This window comes from Corvus brachyrhynchos, unplaced genomic scaffold, assembly GCF_000691975.1.
Source record: "Corvus brachyrhynchos isolate BGI_N302 unplaced genomic scaffold, ASM69197v1 scaffold257, whole genome shotgun sequence".
Lineage (NCBI taxonomy): Eukaryota > Metazoa > Chordata > Aves > Passeriformes > Corvidae > Corvus > Corvus brachyrhynchos.
The window spans coordinates 377,769-398,670 of record NW_008239119.1 but is presented as its reverse complement, the minus strand read 5'-3'; the positions used below and the strand labels follow the sequence as shown (position 1 = coordinate 398,670).

Below are 20,902 nucleotides of genomic sequence, written 5' to 3'. Positions count from 1 at the left end.
TCCCATCCCATCCCTCCCCGTCCCATCCCGTCCCGTCCCATCCCATCCCACCCCCCACAGGTCACTCACCAGGCCACACCGATGAATCCAGGGTGGCACAGAGGGACATCTCCGCAGGACATCTCCACAGGATAAGCACCTGGACTTCTGCTCCTGTCCCGGCTCTGAGGCCCTGTTGGCTCTCCGGGCTGTCCATGCCTCTTCCAGAAGTTGCAGGGAGAAGGGGAGGAAGGACACTGATGCCACCCACACCTCCGAGCTCCCAGGGCCTCCGAGAGCCACCAGACCCAGTGGCCACCACCGGTGTCCCCACAGAACTGCTCCCTGTTTTACCTTAATGAGCCACAGCTCACAGCCCCTGGTGGGAGCAGCTGCTGTCTCTCTGTTCACTCCAGACCAGCCCGAGCCCACCCTGCCCTCCAGGACAGCCCTGGGGACACGGAGCTCATCCCCAGGGACACCCCTGCCAGGGCTGACCCCACGCACCCCAAGCCCTTCCCAAGGGCAGGACTTGGCTTTAATTTGCATGATCCCCCTTTTTATTATTTATCAGTAAAGTGTAATTACTGCTTCCTTCACGAGCCTTAATTAAAGATGAAAAACAATCCTGACAAGTCAATTAGATTTTTTTTCCTTGGTCTCCATTAAATTAAGACTCAAGTGTTACTGGAAGTGTTTCATATCACAACACATTTAACCGAAGGCTGCTTCGTAATAAATAAATCACTGAGGACAATGCAGGAACTTTTCCTGAAGGCTCTTCTTACAACAGGATTTCATTTTCCAGCTGAGAAAGGCCTTGGGAATACTTCTTCCTCCACACCACCTTCTCCAGCAATGGGGAAGGTCCATCAGAAGCTGTGGGCAGCCAGGGTGCCTGGGAAACCCCGACCTGTCCGAGATCTCCAGGGGGACACCAACAGCAAAGCTCTGGAAGCACAAGGCAACCCCATCTGTGCCATGAGGGCTTTGCAGGAACCTGGCCCTGCAAAGCCACTCCCAAAAATACCCTTTAAAAGACAGGGCTGAGGGAGAGGCTTGTTCTGCAGCTCAGGGCTCCCCACAGCACAGGTCCCAGCCCAGAGCCAGGAAAGAACTCCAGAGGCCATCACAAATTTGGAACATTTATTTATGCAACTGATTTTCTTCAAAGGAAAGAAAGCCAAAAATAATAATAATATAACAAAATAATAAAAAAACAGTTAACAACAGCTGGATGTGCGTGGTACAATCCACATCAGACGTGTCCCTCCCTCAGTCCCACTGCCCTGTCCCCTCCATGGTGGAGCTGCCTCATGGTCCCAAGTCCCTTTGGCAGCAGCTCTGGGGTGCTGCCAGCTTTTAGGATCACTTTTTCTGCATATAGACAAAATCGTTCCAATTTGGTGTTTTTCTTGGGTTTTAATTTTTTTCCTTTTTTTTGTTTTGTTTTTATTTAAAAAAAAAAAAGCACCACTCCAATCTGTAATACCAATAAACATTATCCATCTTAAGAACAGTATTTATATTTTTATATATAGATTTCTATATATATATTTCTATGTACAGGATGGCCTTGCCTCGTGTCCGAGGAGCATCTCAGTAGGAGCTGGAGATGGGTTGGGTTTCATAGCACTTGGATTTCAAAGTCTGCCCTTCACCAGAGATGCCCTAAAAACCCAGAGACACCCAGCAAGGAGGCATCAAAATAAAATAAAAAGGAAAGAATCTTGATTTTAAAACATATATACAGCTCCTCCAGTCTCTGTTGTCTCTGTAGGACTACCTGGGGTTTCAGTTTTCCTCCTTTTCCTCCTCCTGGCAATACTTCACCTGCGGAGCCCTATGGGACGCTCCCTCCCTCTGGACCCCAGGAGGATGTGTGTGGTCCATCAGGAACTGGACCCCTCCAGTTCCTAGGGCTGAGCAGCCCCCAAACCATCCCATTCCCAGGGATTTCGGAGGCTCAGCTCAGCTATTTTCACACAAAACCAAACAATTTCTGCTCCTTTCTGCAGCCACTGTGCAGCACCTTCCCTAGGACAGCACGGACAGGTCTGTGGAGAGATGGGGACTGGGAAAAGGACACTGATTTATCCCAGTGTGAGCACTGGTGTAGCCAGGTACTGGTGTTACCAGACCATTTGGGGGTAAACAAAGAGCTTTTGATGATGAGACAGAATGGGCTCACGGCAGGTGAGGCAGGTGAGGCAGGAGAGAAGGAAGGGATGGTGTCAAATAGCCCTTGGAATAAGTTATTGTCAGGCTGTGAATTCCTCAGGAAGGCAGTGGGAGAGCCGAGGGTCTGGGACAGTGCTGGAATCCCCATCACCACAGCAGCAGCACATTGTCCAAGGGGAGAGAGGACAGGGACAGCTCTTCCTGCTCTCCTTCACCCTTGGCAGGTGGATGGAAACAGCTCCTGGGTTTGCTCCTCCAGGACACGGCCATTTCAGCTGTGCAGCCTTCGTGATTCCCTGGGGAGAGCTCCCTGGGTAAAGGGATCACCAGCTCCAGGCAGGCAGGGTGGGAAGTTGCCCCTGCCCTGGGGAGGTGGGGCTGGAGGATGGGGGTGAAGGATGGCAGATGGATGAAGGACAGGGTTGCCCACAGGAAACCTCCAGCATGTGGAGGACAGTTTCTCATCTGCTCTGCTCCATCCCCCCCAGAAGGGTTCTGCCTGGTCCTCAGGACAGAACCAACCTCCCCTCAGTTCCCCTGGCAGACCCCAGACATGGATCCCTCCGGCTGCACCTTCCCAAGGCCGTTTATTTTATTACAACCAGGCTGAGAGCAGAATCCCGGTAATTTCCACAACAGCAGATGGAGAAAGTGCCATTGCACACCCACCTGCAGCAGGATGGAGCTAAAAAGCCTCAGGTACCTACAGCCACCAGCCCCGGGGGCACAGGGATGTGGGGACCTCCCCCTGTCCAGCCCCGACACACGGCCACGGCTTCAGCACAGCTCAGCCCAAGCCAACGCCACCCCAAAACCGGCCCTCCCGCCCCACCAGGCCCAGCAAAAGCCAAGAGCATCAACGGGCAACTGCCCGGGGGTGACATCCAGGAAGTATTTGGGATGGACCCGAATTTTGAGGATTTTGCTTCAAATGCAGCTACACACAAGGGGTTAAAAGCAGACCCCATGGGCCAGTGCCTGTGGGACACCAGGAGGAATTCACTGCTACAGGTGGAGAGGAAGGTGTGGAGATGCTGGGGAACCATCCCCTCAGAAGCTTTGCAGAAGCACCAGGAGGGTCCGGGTTGGTCCCTGCAGAGGGACACTGCCTGGCCAGTGCCCCCCACCCCCCACCCCTCACCCCTCACCCCTGCCTGTCCAGGGCTGGATACACAATGGGGCAGAACTCACAGAACTAAAACAAGCGAGGATCAAACTCATGGCACGAACGGGCAAAAACTCAAGAGCTCCTGGGGTGTCTCTGCTCCGGCTCAGAGCGAGTCCCACCAAGGGAAAACCTCTGGCAGCCTCCGGGCTCCTCCAGGAGCAGCTTCAATTCCACACACTACAGAGCAGCATCTCCCAGTATCCATCCTTCCCTGCTGGGGAACAGCCTCGGCTCCTTCCGGTTCCTCTTCCTCCCCTCCAGACTCACCAGCACCGCAGGGCCTCATCCTGCACACACCAACCCCAGGCATGACTCCAAGGGACGGGATGAGTTGTGGGATCCACCCGTGGCCGCTCGGACATGCCCGGGGCAGGGAGGAAGGATGGAGAGCGGAGGATGAAGATGGAGAGCAGCCAACACATCCCCACGTCCGTTCGTTTCCTGCATCCGAAGGGTTTCCCGGTGGGTCCTTTGCTGTTTCCCTCCCCACCCCAAGCAGGGCCGCAGCGTCCAGCTGGGAAGCGCGGCTGGCACGGCCCCTGCACAGCCCTTGGTGCCCCTCCGTGGCCAGGTGCTATCTGGTCTCCAGGGACTCCAGGTATTCCAGTGCTATGTCGTAGCAGAAATGGTACTGCTCCTGTTCGGGGAGAGAAGAGGGGATGTTACCATCCCAAGGGAATTTCCCAAATGTGTCCCTGTCTGAGGAAAAACACATGTCAGCAGCCTTAAGGAAACACCTGTCAGCCTCTCGGGCCCCGTGACAGTCCAGCTGAAGCCACAGCCAGGAAAAACCCCTCTCTTGGCCAACGACAGCCACTGCTGGGGCACATCGCACGGCCCCACACGCACGGAAATCCAGCACTCTGGGGACACACGGCACCTCCCCCTGCCCCGAGGGAGGGACCTGGACTGCAACATCCCCTTCCTGTGAAAATACCTTTATTCCCCACCCCAGGTACAACCAGCACTGGGGATTCAGCGACCTCATCACCTCAGTGACTGACAGCTGTCAATCAAGTGGTGGCAGAGCTGTGGGAATGATGGAGTCTGGGGTCAGGAGGTGTCCAAAATAAAACCTTAGGCAAGAAATCGAGGAGTGCTTGTTTCTGAGTTCAGCAGAGGCTGGGAAAGGGGAGAGCACCCAGGCAAATACCCCTGGCTGTAGTGGATGGAGATGCCCTGCCCTGGCTGCCAGGACGCTCCTTTATCACAAATTCTCCTGCCCGGCAGGACCGGGCTCGCTCTCCCACCTTTTCCTGAGACATCCAGGGATGGTGTCAGCATCCTCCCACCCTTCACTCCCCTCAGCTGCGTAAAGGGGAAGCCCAGAGTGGCTGACTCGTGGTTTTGTAACAAAAATCCCTGAACTGGGGCTTGTGAGCGCAGACTCATCCACCCCTGTCCTCCTCTCCACGCCCTGCTCCCGTGCTCTGCCGCCCTCGTACAACTCACAGCACAGAAACCTCGGGAGAGCTCCGACTGCGGCAGTGCCCATCCCCAGGAGATGCTGCTCCAGTGAGCAAAACCGGCCAGAGGGGGGGAAAAACTCCAAATAAATCAGGATTTTGGTGCTGCTACAAGCACTGGGACGTCCAGTGGGAGCACTCTGGGTGTGACAGCAGGGAGGGAGAGGGGAGAGCTCATCTCCCCAAATCCCAGCTGCAGGACAGGGATTTGGGCCTGAGCACCAGCATGAAAATCCCATTATCCCACATGGGTGGGCAGCTCCGGGATCCCAGGTGGGAGCGGGCAGAGGGGGAGAAGGACTTCAAAGCAAGGAGGCTGCGGCAGTCCAGATTAAAAGCACATAATGCTTTTTGGATTAAGGAAAGGGATTGTTTCCATTTATCATCATATAAAAATAACCCCCAGGGCAAGAGGGGGAAGAGGCACAGGCAGCGGGAAGTGCTCTCCGCTGGGATGAGCTCCTCACACCAGGCACGGATCTGGCCTCCCGGTGACTCTGGGAGATTGAGATTCCCAGAATAGCCGGTTCAGGTTCATTTGAGGCGGGAGGAGGCTCGTGTCTTGATGGGAAATGTTGCCTTTTTTTAATACCTTTGCAATTTAGCCCAATGGGTCTGGTGGCTTCATGCTCGTCACATCATCTTTCCATTATCTGCATCCCTCCCTCTGCTCCCCTCTCCCCTCCCTCAGCTTCTCCTCTGCTTTTAATTCCTAATGCAAATCACATCCCTTCCTCAGAACCATTTCATTTTGCAACTTAGGGATTTTATAATCCAAACAGGGTAAACATTTCCAGCTGACTTGCTTTTAAAACATCATGAGGCACCTGGATCCCTCCACCACGGAGATGGACACGCACCTGCTCCCTCCCCTGTTCCATCATCAGGCCCTGAACTAGGGCAGGGGCTGTTTGCCCTGACCTGCTGCCAGCTCCAGCCTCCCCCTCAGGACATATCAGTCCACTGCTGCTCCCAGCAGCTTGTCCACCCATTCACTTCACTCCAAATGCTCATTCCCTTTTATAAGTCCGACAGGAATTTATCTGACTCCACACCAGAGCTGCTCCCAACACCACAAACCTTCCAAAGAACCACAGCTGCATCCCATGGGTGAATGTGACTCTGTGTTACAACTCCTGGGGAGGATTTCCAACAGTCCCAGCACTGACTCCGAGGCCAAGCTGGCACAGCAGGATGAAGACAAGCCCAAGGCTGCTCTGACGAGCTGCCTCACTTCCCAGCCCATCCCAGCACTGTGCTGGCGTGAGGAGGCCCATGATGCTCATCGTGGTGGAAACGGCGGTGTTGTGGGGGGTGAGCATCCCCAGCACCTCTCCTCCATGCCAGGACCAGCAGCCAGGGTGGACAGGGAGGGTCTGGTGCTTACCAAGGTCTCCACCATATTTGGTTTGTAGTTGCGGAGGGTCTTGGCAGCGAAGAAGACATCTGCCATGTTGTGACACTTGATCATCTCCAGGATCATGGTGGAGGCGCAGAAGGTGCCACTCCGGCCACCTCCGTTCCTGGTGGGACAAAGACACATGTCAGGAGTGAGGAGGTGGCATCAGAGCCCCTTCCTGCTCCCTCCAAGTCTCCCTTTCTCTATCTGACCCTGCATCCCGGGGGATGTCCCAGAGCAGGGCCTTGTACCCAAAATGGGGACCTGAACCTGCCCCATGGGGTAGCAGGACAATGATCCTGCCCTCCAACCCTCACAAGAGCATGGAAACACATTTCTGGACCAGGGCTGGATTTTGGCCATTTGGGCTCAACTCCCAGCCCTGCCATGTGACCTTGGGGAAGCTGCCATGTCCCAGAGGTGACCCAGGCCTGGTGACAGGGTGGTGCTGCTGCCTGGAAGAACCGTCCCATGTTCCACCCAGAGCTCTGGGAGCCTCCCCAAATCCTGGCTGAACCCCCGTTCCCACACCACCACACCTGATCCCTGGCAGCAACGGGAACAGGGGAGAGGAAGAGAGAACACGATGCCAGAGCTCTATAAAGCGTGTTCTCAAATTATCCTTCAGCTAACGAAGATGGACAAGGCTGTAATTAGTTTTTGATTAAAGGCTCTCCTGCTGTCTCTCCCCATCTGTGGACGTGCCGGGTCCCATCCGAGGGGAGCACAGTGTTTGTGAGCCAATCCGCCCAGAAGGAGGGGCATGGAGACCATCCGAGGCTGGACAGGGCTTGGAGCAACCTGGTCTAGTACAGGGTGTCCCTCCCACTGGAACGAGATGAGCTTTAAGGTCCCTTCCCAGCCAAACCACTCCATTATTCCCTGTCCCCCCCGATGAGCAGCAAGTGGTGGGGGTGGCACAGCTCCTGCCACATCCCTTCGGAGCCTGTTACACACACAGGACGTGGGGACAGGGCTGGAACCTCTGCCAAGGGTGGGGGACCAGCACAAAGGGCAGGTTGGTGTCACCCCTGCTGAGCATCCACCTCACACAGGAGGTGACCACAGGGTGCCTCACCCAAAACTCATGTTGTGGCAGAGGTAGCCCCATGTGGGGACCCCGCTGAGGGCTTTGTGGAGGATCTCCAGGCAGAGCTGTGGACAGGCAACCTGGAGAGCTCTCTCCCCCAGCAGAGCCTGCTCCTCCCCAGCTGACACTCACAAGCAGTGCACCACAGTCCTGCCATCACCACTTTCCTTCTGCCACCTCTCCACCTGGGCCAGGAGGTGCAGGAAGGACTTCTTGGAGTCTGGGGTGTCTCGATAGGCTGACCAGCGCAGGTACTGGAAATGCCGGACCATCAGGTGCCCCTCCTGCAACTGGAAAAGCAAAACTCATCAGCTGGGACCCATGGGCTGCCCTCATTTGCCTCCACTGGAGGTTGGATGGAGGGCAGGAAGGGTTTGCCATGCACAGACAGAAAAGGCAGAGAGGAAAACCCTTTCCTGCTGCTTTCACACGGATGGTTCAGCCTCCTCCTCCAGCTCACACTGGTTCCACCACCCCATCCTGCCCAGGAGAAGCCCCACTGACATGGTTTATCTGACCCCACAGCATCTTGGCTTGTCTGTGTATCCCCCAAAACCTGCTCCCAGGCCCCTGAGCCTCCCCAGGGCTTCTCCATCACACCCTTCCTTTGCACGCTGAAGATCCACGGGATGTGGCTCTGTTGTGCTCACTGTAAACCAGGAGGCTGCTGAGAAGCTGCCACAGAGGCGGGAGCTTAATACCTGGTAATCTGGTTAGTTTGGAAACCTAATCTGGTTAGCTGGATCCAGGAGCAGGATTACAGCCACGGAGCACAGCAGGCTTGAGCCAGGCAGATGTGGGGCTCCTGCTCAGGAGCACCCGGAGCATCCCGAGCACGGGATGGGATGAGACCACAGTCACCCCCTCCAGACACAGCCTGGGGCTCACAGCTCTTGTGTGGGGAGCACGTGGAGGAGAAAGGGGGGTCAAGCACTGATGGGGGGTCAGGCACCGATGGGGGACACTCTGGAGGGCTCCATCCACCCAATTTCAGTGGGATGAGAGCCAGACCTTCTCCAGCCAGAAGGACCAGGTGTTCCTGTGGGGGAATTGGTGTTCCTGAATTTGGTGCCCACTCCAATCTGCACACCCCAAACAGGGGAATGTCTGAACCTTTTTGGGAGCTTTGTTGTGAGCTGGTGATGTGCCTGTGATGGGCTGACCACACCGGGCTCCAGGTTTTGCTTTCAGCTGGAAGCCAGGAAGGCAGACCGGGAAGAGGAAACAAATAAAGGGAGTTAGAACAGACGAAAACTCCTTTGACAGCCCAGGAAGGAAAGTTTTGGGATCTGTTTTGAAGGGAGGGGAAAGCTCCAGAGCACTTGTGACACCCCCAACACCCATTTCCACTGCAGCAAGGCTTGGCACAAAGTGGCTGCATGCATTTACCATCCCTGCTCCAGCAATCTGCTCCTTGGAGGAATCTCCTCGTCGATCCAGAGATTTCCATCACGCTGCATTTTAATTTAGCCTGGAGTATATTCTACCACCCGAGAGCTGAGCATATTTGGTGTAGGGTTTTGTGCTGACACCCAGGAAATGCCAGATGCTCCCTCGGCGAGTGTGAACCAAAACCCTCTTTGTGTTAAGAGTCCAGATAATCAGGATTTATCTCCTCTGGCCCCGGCCACCCTGCCAAAGCACCTTCCCAGCCGGGCCGTCAGCCAAGCCATACGTTCCCTTCCAAGCTCCCTAATTCCCATCTGCCCAGTGACCTTCACTGGGGCACTGGCCTCAGCCTCTTGGCAACCATCAGGAGTTTAAAGACCTCAGGGATGCCACCTCCTCCCAGCTGACATTTGTAGGTAAATCAGCTTCTTCTTTGCACGTGCAGTTCTGCATCCACACAGCCCACATCCCTTCCCTGCTGCCCTGCATTTGTCTTCTTTCAAGGCCAGCTGAACCAGCCATGCAACACTGGCAAAGGGTAGAAATCCGTGTGGATCTTCTCATCCTGCAGGGAGAGGGCTCTGCTGGTGCCAGAGGAGCTGCTGTGCCCATGTGGGGACTGTCCATCCCGTGCTATGTGTGTGGCTGGGCAGAGATGCACCTTCAGGCAGGAGGAAAAAAGGTCTTCCAGCAGTTTTCTAAAACCTTCCAAGGAGCCGTGAACTCCAGAAAGGTTGGATGGAGCAATGGCAATTTTACAGGTTCCTCTCTGGCAGGAGGAGAGCTGGGGCTGCCTCCTCTGAAGCAGCTGAGTTAGGCTGGAGACCCCAGCAGTCAGGGAGGATCCTACTGCTCTCCGCAACTCCCTCAAAGGAGGTGGGAGCCAGGTGGGGTCGGTCTCTTCTCCCGGGTAACAAGTGATAAAAAAGAGAAAACAGCCTCAGGCTGCATTGTGGGCAGTTTAGATGGGGTATTAGGGGAAAATTTCTCCACCAAAAGAGTTGTCAAGCCCTGGCACAGGTTGCCCAGAGAAGCTGTGCCTGCCCCATCTCTGGAAGGCCACCTGGAAGGCTGGATGGGACTTGGAGCAACCTGGGATAGTGGAAGGTGTTCCTGCCCATGGCAGGAACTGGAACAGGATGGTTTTTAAGGGCCCTTCCAACCCAAACCATTCTGGCATTCTGCACTGTCTTCATTAAATTGCTAAGTTACTTCAAAACACTGCTGTGAGAGGGAGATGTCCTCATCTGCCGCTCCGGAGATGTACTCCACCTCCATGGGGCCGTACTGCTGCAGCCCCGGCTCGGGCCAGTACTGCAGGCAGGGCTGTGGAGAGAAGCACAGCTCACCGTGACTGGGAATGTGGGCTGGGACATGGGGAAGGGCAGCAGGCAGGACAGGAAACGCCTGTGAAGGGAGTGGCTGGTGCTGGACCCCCGGGAGCCGCTGGCATGGGGTGGCCCCAGGGTGGGGTGCTGGGCCACGTTTCTCACACAGCACATCAATGGATGGAGGATCTCCCAGCTCACTGAGGGATCAGAGATGAAAGGTCAGGTCCACCCCCAGCACCCACACAGCCCCCTGGCACTGCACGGACACAACAGCTGACACTGCTGGGAATGGACACCACTGGTCCAGGAGGATGTGGGATGGACACTGCTGGTCAGGAGGAGGCAGGATGGGCTCTGCCCCAGTTCCAGCACAGACCTGATCCTGCACAATGTCAGAGCAGGGCTGGGCTGCTCACAGTTGGCTCTCAAGCCCTGTTGGCTTTAGGAGCCACTCTGCCACCAGCAGTGACAGCAGTGTGGGATGTCAGTGCTCTTCGTCCCATGGCCAGGACATCCCACCAAGCCAAAGCAATCCCAGCCTGCATCCCTGGGGAGCAACTCCTCCTCCCCATGTCCATCACAGCACTGATGGATGGCTCAGTCCCTGGAGCATGGGTGAGATTGTTTTCACAGTGTGACAGCTGGGAAACCAGCACCAACACAAAATATATGATGTTTGTCACCGCACTTTCACAGGGCATTTAGCAACGCAGGTCAGCCACGGCCTGGGCCCAACCGCACGGCAAACGTGTCTGAGGAATAATTGGTTATTAATAGGGGCTATAAATCTCCAAGATCTCTGAGCCTTCCAGACTCAGAACTGTAATTTGGGTATTAAAACTTCCCTTGGCAAGGCGTAGTTCAAGTGAGTGCTGTACCCTCAAAGTCACCTTTCAGAGCTGCCTGCTGGAAAGGTTATTTATTACGTGTTGGTCTTACACCAGTAAACATTTCGGATCCAGCTAAATATTGTAACCAGACACCCCTGAAGAGCTGACAGCAGGAGAGAGGCAGGGCTGAGCAATGAGGAAAATGGCAGAGGGAAGGGGAAGGGGAAAGAATCTTGTCCCTCTGCCCTGCTCAGGTGAGACCCCACCTGCAGAGCTGCCTCCAGCTGGGGGGACATGGACCTGTTGGAGCAATGACAACACCAACGGAACACCAGCGGAACGCCAACGCCAACTCAAAGCCAACGCCAATGGAACACCAACACCAATGGAATGCCAATGCCAATGGAACACCAATGGAATGCCAATGCCAATGGAACGCCAATGGAACGCCAATGGAATGCCAATGCCAATGGAACGCCAATGGAATGCCAACGGAACGCCAATACAACGCCAGTGCAACACTACTGCAATGTCAATGCCAATGGAACACCAATGCCAACTCAATGCCAACACAACGCCAGGGCAACACTACTGCAATGTCAGCACCAATGGAATGCGAACACCAGCACAACGCCAACTCAACACCCAGGCAACGTCAATGCCAACACAACACCAACGCCAGCACAATGCCAATGCAATGTCAGTGCAACACCAACTCCATGCAGCCAGGCTGGGCTGCTGCTCAACACCTCTTTGGCTCCAACTGGCCAGCCCTGTGTTTACAGGGGACAAATCCTGAGTGCTGCACACAGTGCCGTGTCCCCTTGCAGAGGAGAAGTTGCTGAGTGAGCAAGGCAGGGGCTGCAGCGCTGTCAGGCCAACGGGGACAGGGCAGGACAAAAGCCACCCATGGGGCCGGCGCAGTCCCCGGGGCAGCAGCACTCACCCAGGCAGAGTTGGACTGGTTGAGCTGGTTGAGCATGACGATGGAGGTGCAGCCATAGTCGTACACCAGCCGCCAGAAGTCGGTGGTGGTGTTCTGCAGCGGGTGCAGGGTGACAATGAAGGCAGCGCTCTTGGTGTAGCTCTGCAGAGAGGGAAGATGAGCACCAGTAAGGACACAGCGGTGACACTGGAGCTACTGTTGTCACACCCCAAAAAACCAGTGCAACCAGATGAGTGGGACCAATCCCCTCTTCTCCATGCCAGAGCAGAGCTGGTCTCCCTGGCACAGCCTCGGTACCTCAGTGCCCTGGTGATGGGGAGATCCAAGTGATCCCTGCCCTTAGTCAGGATGGAAGTACCCACATTTTGCTCTCACAGGAAAGGGTATTTTGCATAAATAATTAGGGAAAAGATGTCCCCTTTGAGCCAAGAGCAAGCAGAAGCCGTGGCTCCCAGAAGACCCCAGACCCCAGCTCTGCACCCTGGCCCTGACTGGAAGCATCACCCGCTGCATCATCCCCACCCAGAGCACCCCACCACCAGGCACCGAGAGCTGCAGAGACAACCACTAACCTGGGCTCAATTTTTTTTGTGGGGAAGAAAGAAAACCCCAAGTGAAAGATCCTAGAGACTGTAAGAAGGAAGTGGGAGGGAAGGAAATGACTGCATTTCTGGATTGTGCTTTGAACAAGACACATCCCCCTTGGTCATCCTGCTGCTGGTTTGCCAAGGGCCAGCTGAGCTCGACACTGCATCAGGCTCACTTAAATTAACACAGTTTGGCTCAAGCATCTTCAGACACAGAATCACCACATCTCTCTGCTGATGGGGGTTCCTCTGCCTGCTGCAGAACCTCCTGATTGAGCGCACAGAAATGCCTTTATTGAACCATTCCCCCAGCCCTGTCCATGGGCAGCAGCAAGACCTCAGCGCTTGGCGAGAGCTTTCCACCCTCGAGGAGGGGCATGAGAGCAGCAAGGGGAAAGAGATTTCACCAGGCTTGCCTTGGCACCCACCTCTTTGGCACAGGTGTAAGTGACAGCAGGGTGTGCAGCAGGGCACGGCTCCACCGGCACCAGCACCGGTGACGGGTGGCACAGGCCAAGCTGATCTGACAGATGGACAGACTGACTGAGCAAACCACTTTGGCACTTAAAGAAAATGAGACTTTTCTTTTTTTTTTTTTTCCCCCAAAGAGGGAAATGGGTTTTATCCCTTCAGCAAGAATTTCATCCAAAGGGCTTTGTTGTCTATAAAAAATATTTCATTCACTGATCCTTTAGCAGAGATTAAGGGAGGCTCAGTGATGCATAAAGGTAAAATGATAGGCAAACAGCAAGCAAGCTGGAAACAAAACTCCCATCCCACTGCAGCACTACGAGAGCCACTCCCAAAAAAAATTAGACTTTTTTTTTTTTTTTTTTTTCCCCCAAAGAGGGAAATGGGTTTTATCCCTTCAGCAAGAATTTCATCCAAAGGGCTTTGTTGTCTATAAAAAATATTTCATTCACTGATCCTTTAGCAGAGATTAAGGGAGGCTCAGTGATGCATAAAGATAAAATGATAGGCAAACAGCAAGCAAGCTGGAAACAAAACTCCCATCCCACTGCAGCACTACGAGAGCCACTCCCCACCACCAGCAGCCCACTCTGCCTTACAAACTGCTTTTGCTGTGGGAGCAGGAATCAGGGAGATGAGATCCGCACAGAGATCCAGCGGGATAAATCACCCACGGGATGGAAAACACAAGGCTCAGCCTGGTGTCAGCGCTCAGGGTCCGGGGAAGATGCCTGGGGTGTGGGGGGCTCCGTGCTGCCCATGCAAAGCATTTCAAGGGAAGGGAAGAGGGGTTGGTGATGAATGACCCCATCGTTCAGCGTGGGCTCAGAGCCTGCAGCATCCTCTGCTCTGCTTTGTGATCATCAGCCACCAGGAGATAGCTTTGTCACCACAGGGTCCTTTCTGACTGCACCAGGGGGATGCACGGTGGCTTTGGGAGCAGCTCAGAGCCCCCCCAGTTGCAGCAGGAGGATCACGGGGGACTGGCAGCACAGGAAGGGCTCAGTGCTGCCCCCGGAGCTTCCTCTCCCTCCCCTGTCCCAGTTTCACTGCAAAATCCTGAAGTCCCTCAGTGCCTGACTCATGAGAGCAGGAGGAAAGCTCTTGCAGGGTGCTGCTACGCAAAAGAAGGGATGCAGGACCCCGTTACACCAGTCCCAGCCCTTCCTCCCCCTGCACACAGCAGCCGTGAGCCTTCCTGCCCTTGTGCAAAACGAGGCCATAAATCCAAACCGAGCAAAGTTTTGCCATGAAAAGTTGCCTGAGCCCACGGGAAGCGGCCCCTTCCCTCCGCAGGGAACACTCACATCAGTTAAGGCCGCGTTGATGTAGTTGTTGCTGTCTCCATCCACGGAGATGAGGAAGGGAAGGCATCGGTCGGGCGGCAGGACGTCCATGCTGCGGTTGCGCTCCCGGTTGCGGGGCAGGAGCGCGATGCTGCACTCCTCCACGTCCAGGTGTGGGGTCACCGAGTTCAGGGTCTGCGGGTACACGGGTCCCCCTCAAAGCCCTGCCTGGTCCCAGCCAGGGTCAGTACCAGGAGGGTGAGGACAAGGGGGAGCCGCAGAGGTTTTGGGGCACTCACCTGGAACTCCTCCCGCAGCTGCGAGGAGTTGCTCTGCGGCTCTATCCTCACCATCTCCTTGTAGGTGGGCTTGAACTCGCTGGCGGGGATGCTGGTCTCCCCGCACAGACAGGCCTCCAGGATGGCATCGTGGATGAAGATGTACTGCTCCTGTGGGGAGGAGAGGGGACAGGGCTGAGCCCCCAGAGCCGGCTGGTGACGGCAGCCCCGCGTGTCCCCGGCACCCGCTCACCTCCGTCTGGATCATGTTGATCCTCCGCGAGCAGAGGGTCTTCACGCAGTTGTAGATGTCCACGACGCCCTCGCACTCGGCCATGTCCAGCATCACATCCAGGACAATGTAGCAGCCAGTCCTCCCTGTGCCAGCGCTGGGGATGGAGGGGAAACAGCAAACACATTGCCAGTCTGTGCTGGCACCCACACACGGCCCAAAAGGCTGCTGGGCACCAAGCAAGGTCTCTGTGGGTGAGGGCTCAACACACAGACCCTGCACCGGGCAACCCTGAAGGGCTGCAAGGACCCCACACACCTCCAGAGCCTGGTTTAGCCCTAAACCTGCCCAAACACCCCTGCCACAGCCCCAGGGGCGTATGATGGTCAGGCTGTGGGTGGGCACCCATATTTAAAGTTCATTTTTAATTTAAGACAGCAGAACACACGGTTTTTGCACCAAAACCGACAACTAAACCATCCAAGTGCCAACAGTTCTCTGGGATCTCAGCCAAAAGTGCCAAGGAGGGCTCAGCTCAGAGCTCTGAGAGAGCAGGGAGGTTCCCCTGGCATGAGCAGGTCTGAATGCCCCAGGGGACACCCTCAGGGTAAGGCTGAGCCCAGCAGGATGCCCAGAGCCAGCCCAGCAGTGGTGACATCCCAAGCCCTGGCATGGTTGGAGTCACAGTCAGAGACCTGCTGTGCCGTGACCCCCCCATGATGTGTCAGGAACAGAACCACCCCCCTGCTCCTTTCCTACGGAGTCTTTTCCAGTGAAAAACCAATTTTTGGGGCTGATGAATCACTCATCGTGATTATCAGTGATTACAGGCTATGGGCACTAATCACCCTGGCTGGTGAATGAACGCTGATGAAGCGGCTGACAGGGAGAAATCAAATAAAAAATAAAAAAATCCCTCCCACTCATCAGCTCCTCCTGGTTAGCCCAGTGGAGGAAGAGCCATTAGCACATCATGTGGGAAGGCCTGCTCAGGGCACGGAGAGCACCAAAGCTGCTCAGATGTGTCACTGGTGTCCTCCCAGCTCCGGTGTCCCCGTGGCCAAGCCCCGCAGGGACAGCCCTGTGGATAACCCTGGGAACGGGGCTGTCCTGCTGCCCCCCTGCCTCTCCCTTCAGCCAGACCCCACGTCCTGACCATCAGCAGGGGTCAAACTGCCCACTGCCATTTCACCCGGTCCATTGGGACAGAGCTGTGTCACCAGTCACAGGCTGGGGCAGCCCCAACACGGTGCTGCTTCCTGCTTGTCCCCCTGGACCAGCCACAGCCCCCCATCCCTGCTGCCACCAGCCCAGTGGTGGCATTTCACAGAGAGATGCCATCGCAGAGGGACATCAAGGCCAGGCTGGACAGGGATTGGAGGAATTTGGACTAGGGGAAGGTGTCCCTGCTCTGGGGATGAGCTTTAAGGTCCCTCAAGCCCCACCCATTCCATGAGCCCCACCTGTACCTGCAGTGGATGACGATGGGGCCGGCGTCTGGCGGCGTGGACGCCTTCACCCTGCGGATGAAGGCCAGCAGCCCCGTGGCGTGGTAGGGGACACCATGCTCGGGCCACGACATGAAGTGGAACTGCTTCACCTCATGCCGGGCCGAGTAACCCCGCTGCAAGGGAAGGGTGAGAGGGCAAAGTCACTCAAACACCTGTTTTCTGGGGAATCCATGATTTTGCCAGTTCAGCATCCAAGCAGATGGACCACACAGCACTTGGGCAGCCCTGCAGCTCCCTCCTCTTGGCTGCAAGAGGGTTAAAAAACACCAAGGAGAAAAAGGAGGTGGCAGCAGCCTCAGTCTCCTTGCCCTATCACCAGACAGTAACATGACATTCCTGTAGATCAAGTGTAAATTGCACTGGCTCCATCTCCAGTTCCCACACTGCAGAGTGATGGCTGCATCACCTCCAGCCCAGAGGAGAGGGAAGCGTCCTTCATCTCACCCCACTCACACGAAAATTGAACACTCACTCTCTGTCCAAACCAGCACAGGGCTGAGCCACTCACCCGGCACAGGGCACAGAGCCAGGGAAAAGGCAAAGGAAGGAGCCCCTGGTGACCCCATACTGGGTTAAATAAACAGGGTACTGGTAAGTGCCAAGCTGTGGAGGGTGAGAGGTGGCTGAGCGGGGGTTGGGCAGGGGCAGGGCCGTACCCTCTCGAGGGCGAAGGTGCGCACAGCGTACTCAGCCAACGTCTCTGATTCCACCAGCGTGATCTTGATGTCCCCGTACATCTCAGAGTCATCAGGCCAGTATTTGGAGCATTTCACCTGCGAGGAGAGGACAGGATGGGGTTTGGCTCTGTGGAGGCAGCTTCCAGCAGAGCTGGAGCCCGGAGGGATGGGAAGGGACGGGATCCTTACCCGGCCCACCTCCACCAGCTTGGTGATCATCACAATGCTGGAACAGTGCTCCTGCCACACCATGCGCCAGAAGTCATACACCATCTCCTGCTTGGGCCCTGTGGGACACAGGAGAAGCCCCCATGGATGGATGGGCACCACCAGCAGAACCCAGCCCTGGCAGTGCCCCAATGCCACCACGTCCCCCCTCCTGCCCGTGCAGCACAAACAGCCCCACAGCACCTCAGAGCCCTTTTCCCCAGGGTTGCGCAGTGCCAAGGGGAGGCAGGAGGGGTGGGAGCTGCTCCGCATTGGCCCCCTCCCTTCCTTTCCTGCTCCTGCAAGGTTTAACCCCACCAGGAGCAAAACCTGGCTGCTACATCAGGAGCTGAGGAAGCACTGGCTGAGAGGGCAGGGCGTGGCTCACCTTGCGTTGCGATGAAGTGGTTGGACCTGTGGTAGCCCTGCAAGGGAAGCAGAGACATCAGTCCCAAGCTGGGGGACACTGAGACACCCGAGAGCTGGGGCACAGACCCATCAGATACTTCCCAGTCACCCAACTGGTAGAAATTCCCCACAGCCACTGGGCCAGATCCTGCAGGTCCACTGCAGGAGGAGGAGAAGGTTTAGCAGCCACCCCACACTCAGTGTACCCTGTCCTGGCAGGGTTCATCTCCTGCATCCCACAAGAGGCTCAGGTAATGCCCAACGCTCACCCCTGGTCTGCACCAGGATCCTTTATCAGTGCCTTGAGGGATCCACGGGCTCCACTCCAGCTCCTGCTGCAGGAGAGCCCCGTTGCTGACCCCCCACCCCACAGCAGCCCCCTGGTGCTGAGACAGCCCTGCTCCCCTCCTTCATCCCCACTGCTCAACCCTGAACAAGGACACCCCAGCTCCAAGAGCACGTTCCAGCCAGGCCACTGCCAGAGGGACTGTGAACAGTGTCCACACCGTGGCCAAGGGTCCAGCAAAGTTAAACCACACCACACACATGGAGGTGACAGTGGCTTCTCCATCCCCCGTGCGATTTTTGGGGGTCGAATTCAACCCCTTCTCTGAGCACACGGGCCCTGCTTTCCATGCCCCAGTGCCACACAGACCCTGCTTTCCCATTCCCTGGACCATTCCCAGTTTATGGACACGTTTTCCCAGCCTGCCTCTCCCTGATGGTGTTTAGGCCACGCTGCCCAGGGCGAGGCCTGGCAGGAGATGGGAGCAGAGAAGGGAGGAGAGGGGGAACAGTTACTTACTTCTCGGTTAATCCGAATCTTAATGATCCCGTTGGGACACAGGTTTGAGAGAAAAAGATCAGAGACATTAGTGAGGCACAGAGCAGAGAGGGGTTAGAGCACTGCCCCAGAGCGGGCCAGGGAGAGACAGGGCAGAAAGGACACAGGGGACAGGGACAGGCAGAGGGACACTGCTCGGGCACTGGGATCAGGCCACCACTGACAGACAACACCCTCAGGGCAGGAGAGAAGAGTGGGATTTGCTGCTGCTTCTATGAGATGCTGGAGCCTTCCTGCACCTGCCCTGGTGTCAGCGATGCTGGAGGTGACAGGGGACATCACCAGATTCACACACACCAGCAGGATCCAGGGGTAGCCCGCTGTGAGCCCCAGGTGGTCCCTTGGTCCTCTTAACCTCTGCATTCTCCACCCAGGGAGAGGGCGATCCACAGCCACGTGAGCAGGTGAGGGGATGGAAAAGCAGAGAGGGAATGAGAAAGGAGGGACAGAGCAGAGCAGAGCAGAGCAGAGGAGGGAGAGATGTGATGAGCAGAAACTGCTGTTGAACACCAATAAATCAGGCAGGTCCTTCATGATGAGTTCCAGGGATGCACTGACCAGCCCACCCTGGGCTGTCCAGACTCCTCCAAATGCTGCTGGACAGACCCTGAGAGTCCACAGGATCCACAGAAAGCTCCTGTTCCAGCCCAGACCCCAAGGACACGGGCCCTGTCCCCACTTACATCGATGTAGTTGGCGTTGATGTAGTCGGAGTTGGGGTCACCCAGCAGCGGGTGCAGCTTCACGCGGTGACGGTCATCTGGGGAAAGGGGACAAGGGACCATCAGTGCCAGGGCTGGTCACCCACCAGGGCACCCTGGGCCATCACTCTGCCCCAGGAACCGGCAGAACTCGGGTTTCTGAAGCTTTTTGGGGTCTAAGCCTTTGCTAAAGGCACTCACATGTGGACATGTGATCCTGCCTCCCTTTGGTCTTGTCTTTCTTCTTCGAAGCATCCCAGCCTTCAAAGAAACTCTGCAAGGAAAGGATGGACATCCCAAGCCGAGGGCAGGACTGTGGGGTCCCCCCGGCCCCAAAAGCTCCCTGGGCAACAGGGCAGACAGGGTGGTCCCTCCACCCCAACACCTGTCTCCTGCAGCCCCAGCTCCACCTCCAAGCACACTCTGCCAGCTACACACTCCTGTTGCATCCACAAAATGCTCAATTTTCCAGCAAATTACAGACTGCCTGTTTTTTTTTCTCCAGGGCTGGTTGTGTTTTTTTTTTTCCTAAACCTCCTCAGCCCCTTTCTCTCCCTAGCACAGAACAGGTTTGTGTGTAATAACAGTGACATTCATAGATTGGCATAAGAGGGGGAAAGTGGAAGGAAATTACATGTTTTCTCCCCTCCCATAATATCTGAGTGCTTTCAAATGACTAGTTCCAAGAACATACAGCAGCTTTTCAAGGAGCACTAATGATTATCGCAAGCCCTGGTTTGTCCAATGCGTGAAAGGGGGGGAGAGCTCCTGTTCCTGAAACAGCCAAGCATTAAACAGCAATTTCACTGGGAAATTTCAGTCTCCAGACCTGTGGGACACCAAGGAGTCGGGAAATGACCCTGCTGGCTGTGCTGAGGCAGAGGCTTGTGAAATACCCTGCTCTGGTACGAGTGCTCCAACCTGGCCAGCTGGGATGGACATGATGCAGCAACTTCTGGGAGAGAAATTCCTGCCCTGGCATCACCCACCCCAGGGTCTTCATGTTTTGGAGCTGCCAGACTGCAGAGGATTTGTTTGTCCTTAGGCTACAGCCATGCTTATCACAGGCCAAGTGTGCTGGAGAGCAGAAGGTGACACAGTGATGCCCAGGGAAAGGGACAGGGAAAGGGACAGGAAGAAGCAGCCCTGGCCTTGCAGGAGAGCTGGGATGACGCACTGCGGACAGGGTTGGCAGGGCTGATTTGGCTCATCCCAGGGACCTGCTCAAGCTGACAAATAACCCAAAGCTGCCAGCACCAGCCATTGACTCAGGGACACCCCCACACTGACAATGCCAGCCCAGAGCTGTGAGCTCCAGCTCCCACCCAGAGCTCCAGACCTGGCGCATCCTCTCCTTGCTCACAGATCCAGTTCATGTCTCCCCCATCCATCCCACCTCCCACTCCCCCTGAGACCCTGGCACAAGCTGTCCCCACCTCATACTCCTGCTTGAAGCCATAGCCCTCCGCTGTCTTCATCTGGTTGATGTGCTGCAGGAGGTCGGCCACGCGCACGGCCGGGTGCAGCTGCCCCGTGTGGTATGGGGAGCCCTTGCGGCCGCACTGGCGCCGGGGGGAGCCCCCCAGGAGGCTGCTGGACTCATTGACCACACTGCTGCGCTGGTCACCTGCACGAGGAGGGACAACCAGAGGCCATCAGGGCAGCAAAACCTTGGGCTGCATCCCCATCACCCCCTGACACCCACGGAGGGCTGAGGGAAAACTCCCCGGGAGATGCTGGTGCTGGAGCCCCTCTCTGGCGACCACCAGGGGGTCCAGCCCGCAATCGCACTCCTATCCTCTCGTGCTCTCTGCAGCTCTTCCTGCACCACAGAGCCAAAAACGCCCAGCATAGCCTTTTAGGAGCCCAGCAGATCTATTAGAAATCAGCGGGCAAGGCCATAACGGGGTAATAACCTCCG

General features: G+C 56.2%; 1 protein-coding gene across 1 annotated transcript in view; it reads right to left on the bottom strand.

The window, feature by feature from the left end:
• Positions 1-1,110: 1,110 nt before the first annotated feature.
• PTPRU (protein tyrosine phosphatase, receptor type U) overlaps positions 1,111-20,902 on the bottom strand; it is a 41,377-nt gene continuing 21,585 nt past the window's right edge. The window contains exons 16-31 of the mRNA XM_017739932.1: positions 20,418-20,608; positions 19,183-19,255; positions 18,964-19,040; positions 18,242-18,259; positions 17,417-17,453; positions 17,011-17,108; positions 16,801-16,917; positions 16,103-16,257; positions 14,655-14,790; positions 14,423-14,572; positions 14,145-14,318; positions 11,780-11,920; positions 9,893-9,998; positions 7,416-7,587; positions 6,182-6,317; positions 1,111-3,965 (exon numbers count right to left, since the gene is read on the bottom strand). Of these exons, the coding sequence (XP_017595421.1) occupies positions 3,903-3,965; positions 6,182-6,317; positions 7,416-7,587; positions 9,893-9,998; positions 11,780-11,920; positions 14,145-14,318; positions 14,423-14,572; positions 14,655-14,790; positions 16,103-16,257; positions 16,801-16,917; positions 17,011-17,108; positions 17,417-17,453; positions 18,242-18,259; positions 18,964-19,040; positions 19,183-19,255; positions 20,418-20,608 (1,844 nt within the window). The 3' untranslated portion in view covers positions 1,111-3,902. The remainder of the gene's footprint in view (positions 3,966-6,181; positions 6,318-7,415; positions 7,588-9,892; positions 9,999-11,779; positions 11,921-14,144; positions 14,319-14,422; positions 14,573-14,654; positions 14,791-16,102; positions 16,258-16,800; positions 16,918-17,010; positions 17,109-17,416; positions 17,454-18,241; positions 18,260-18,963; positions 19,041-19,182; positions 19,256-20,417; positions 20,609-20,902) is intronic.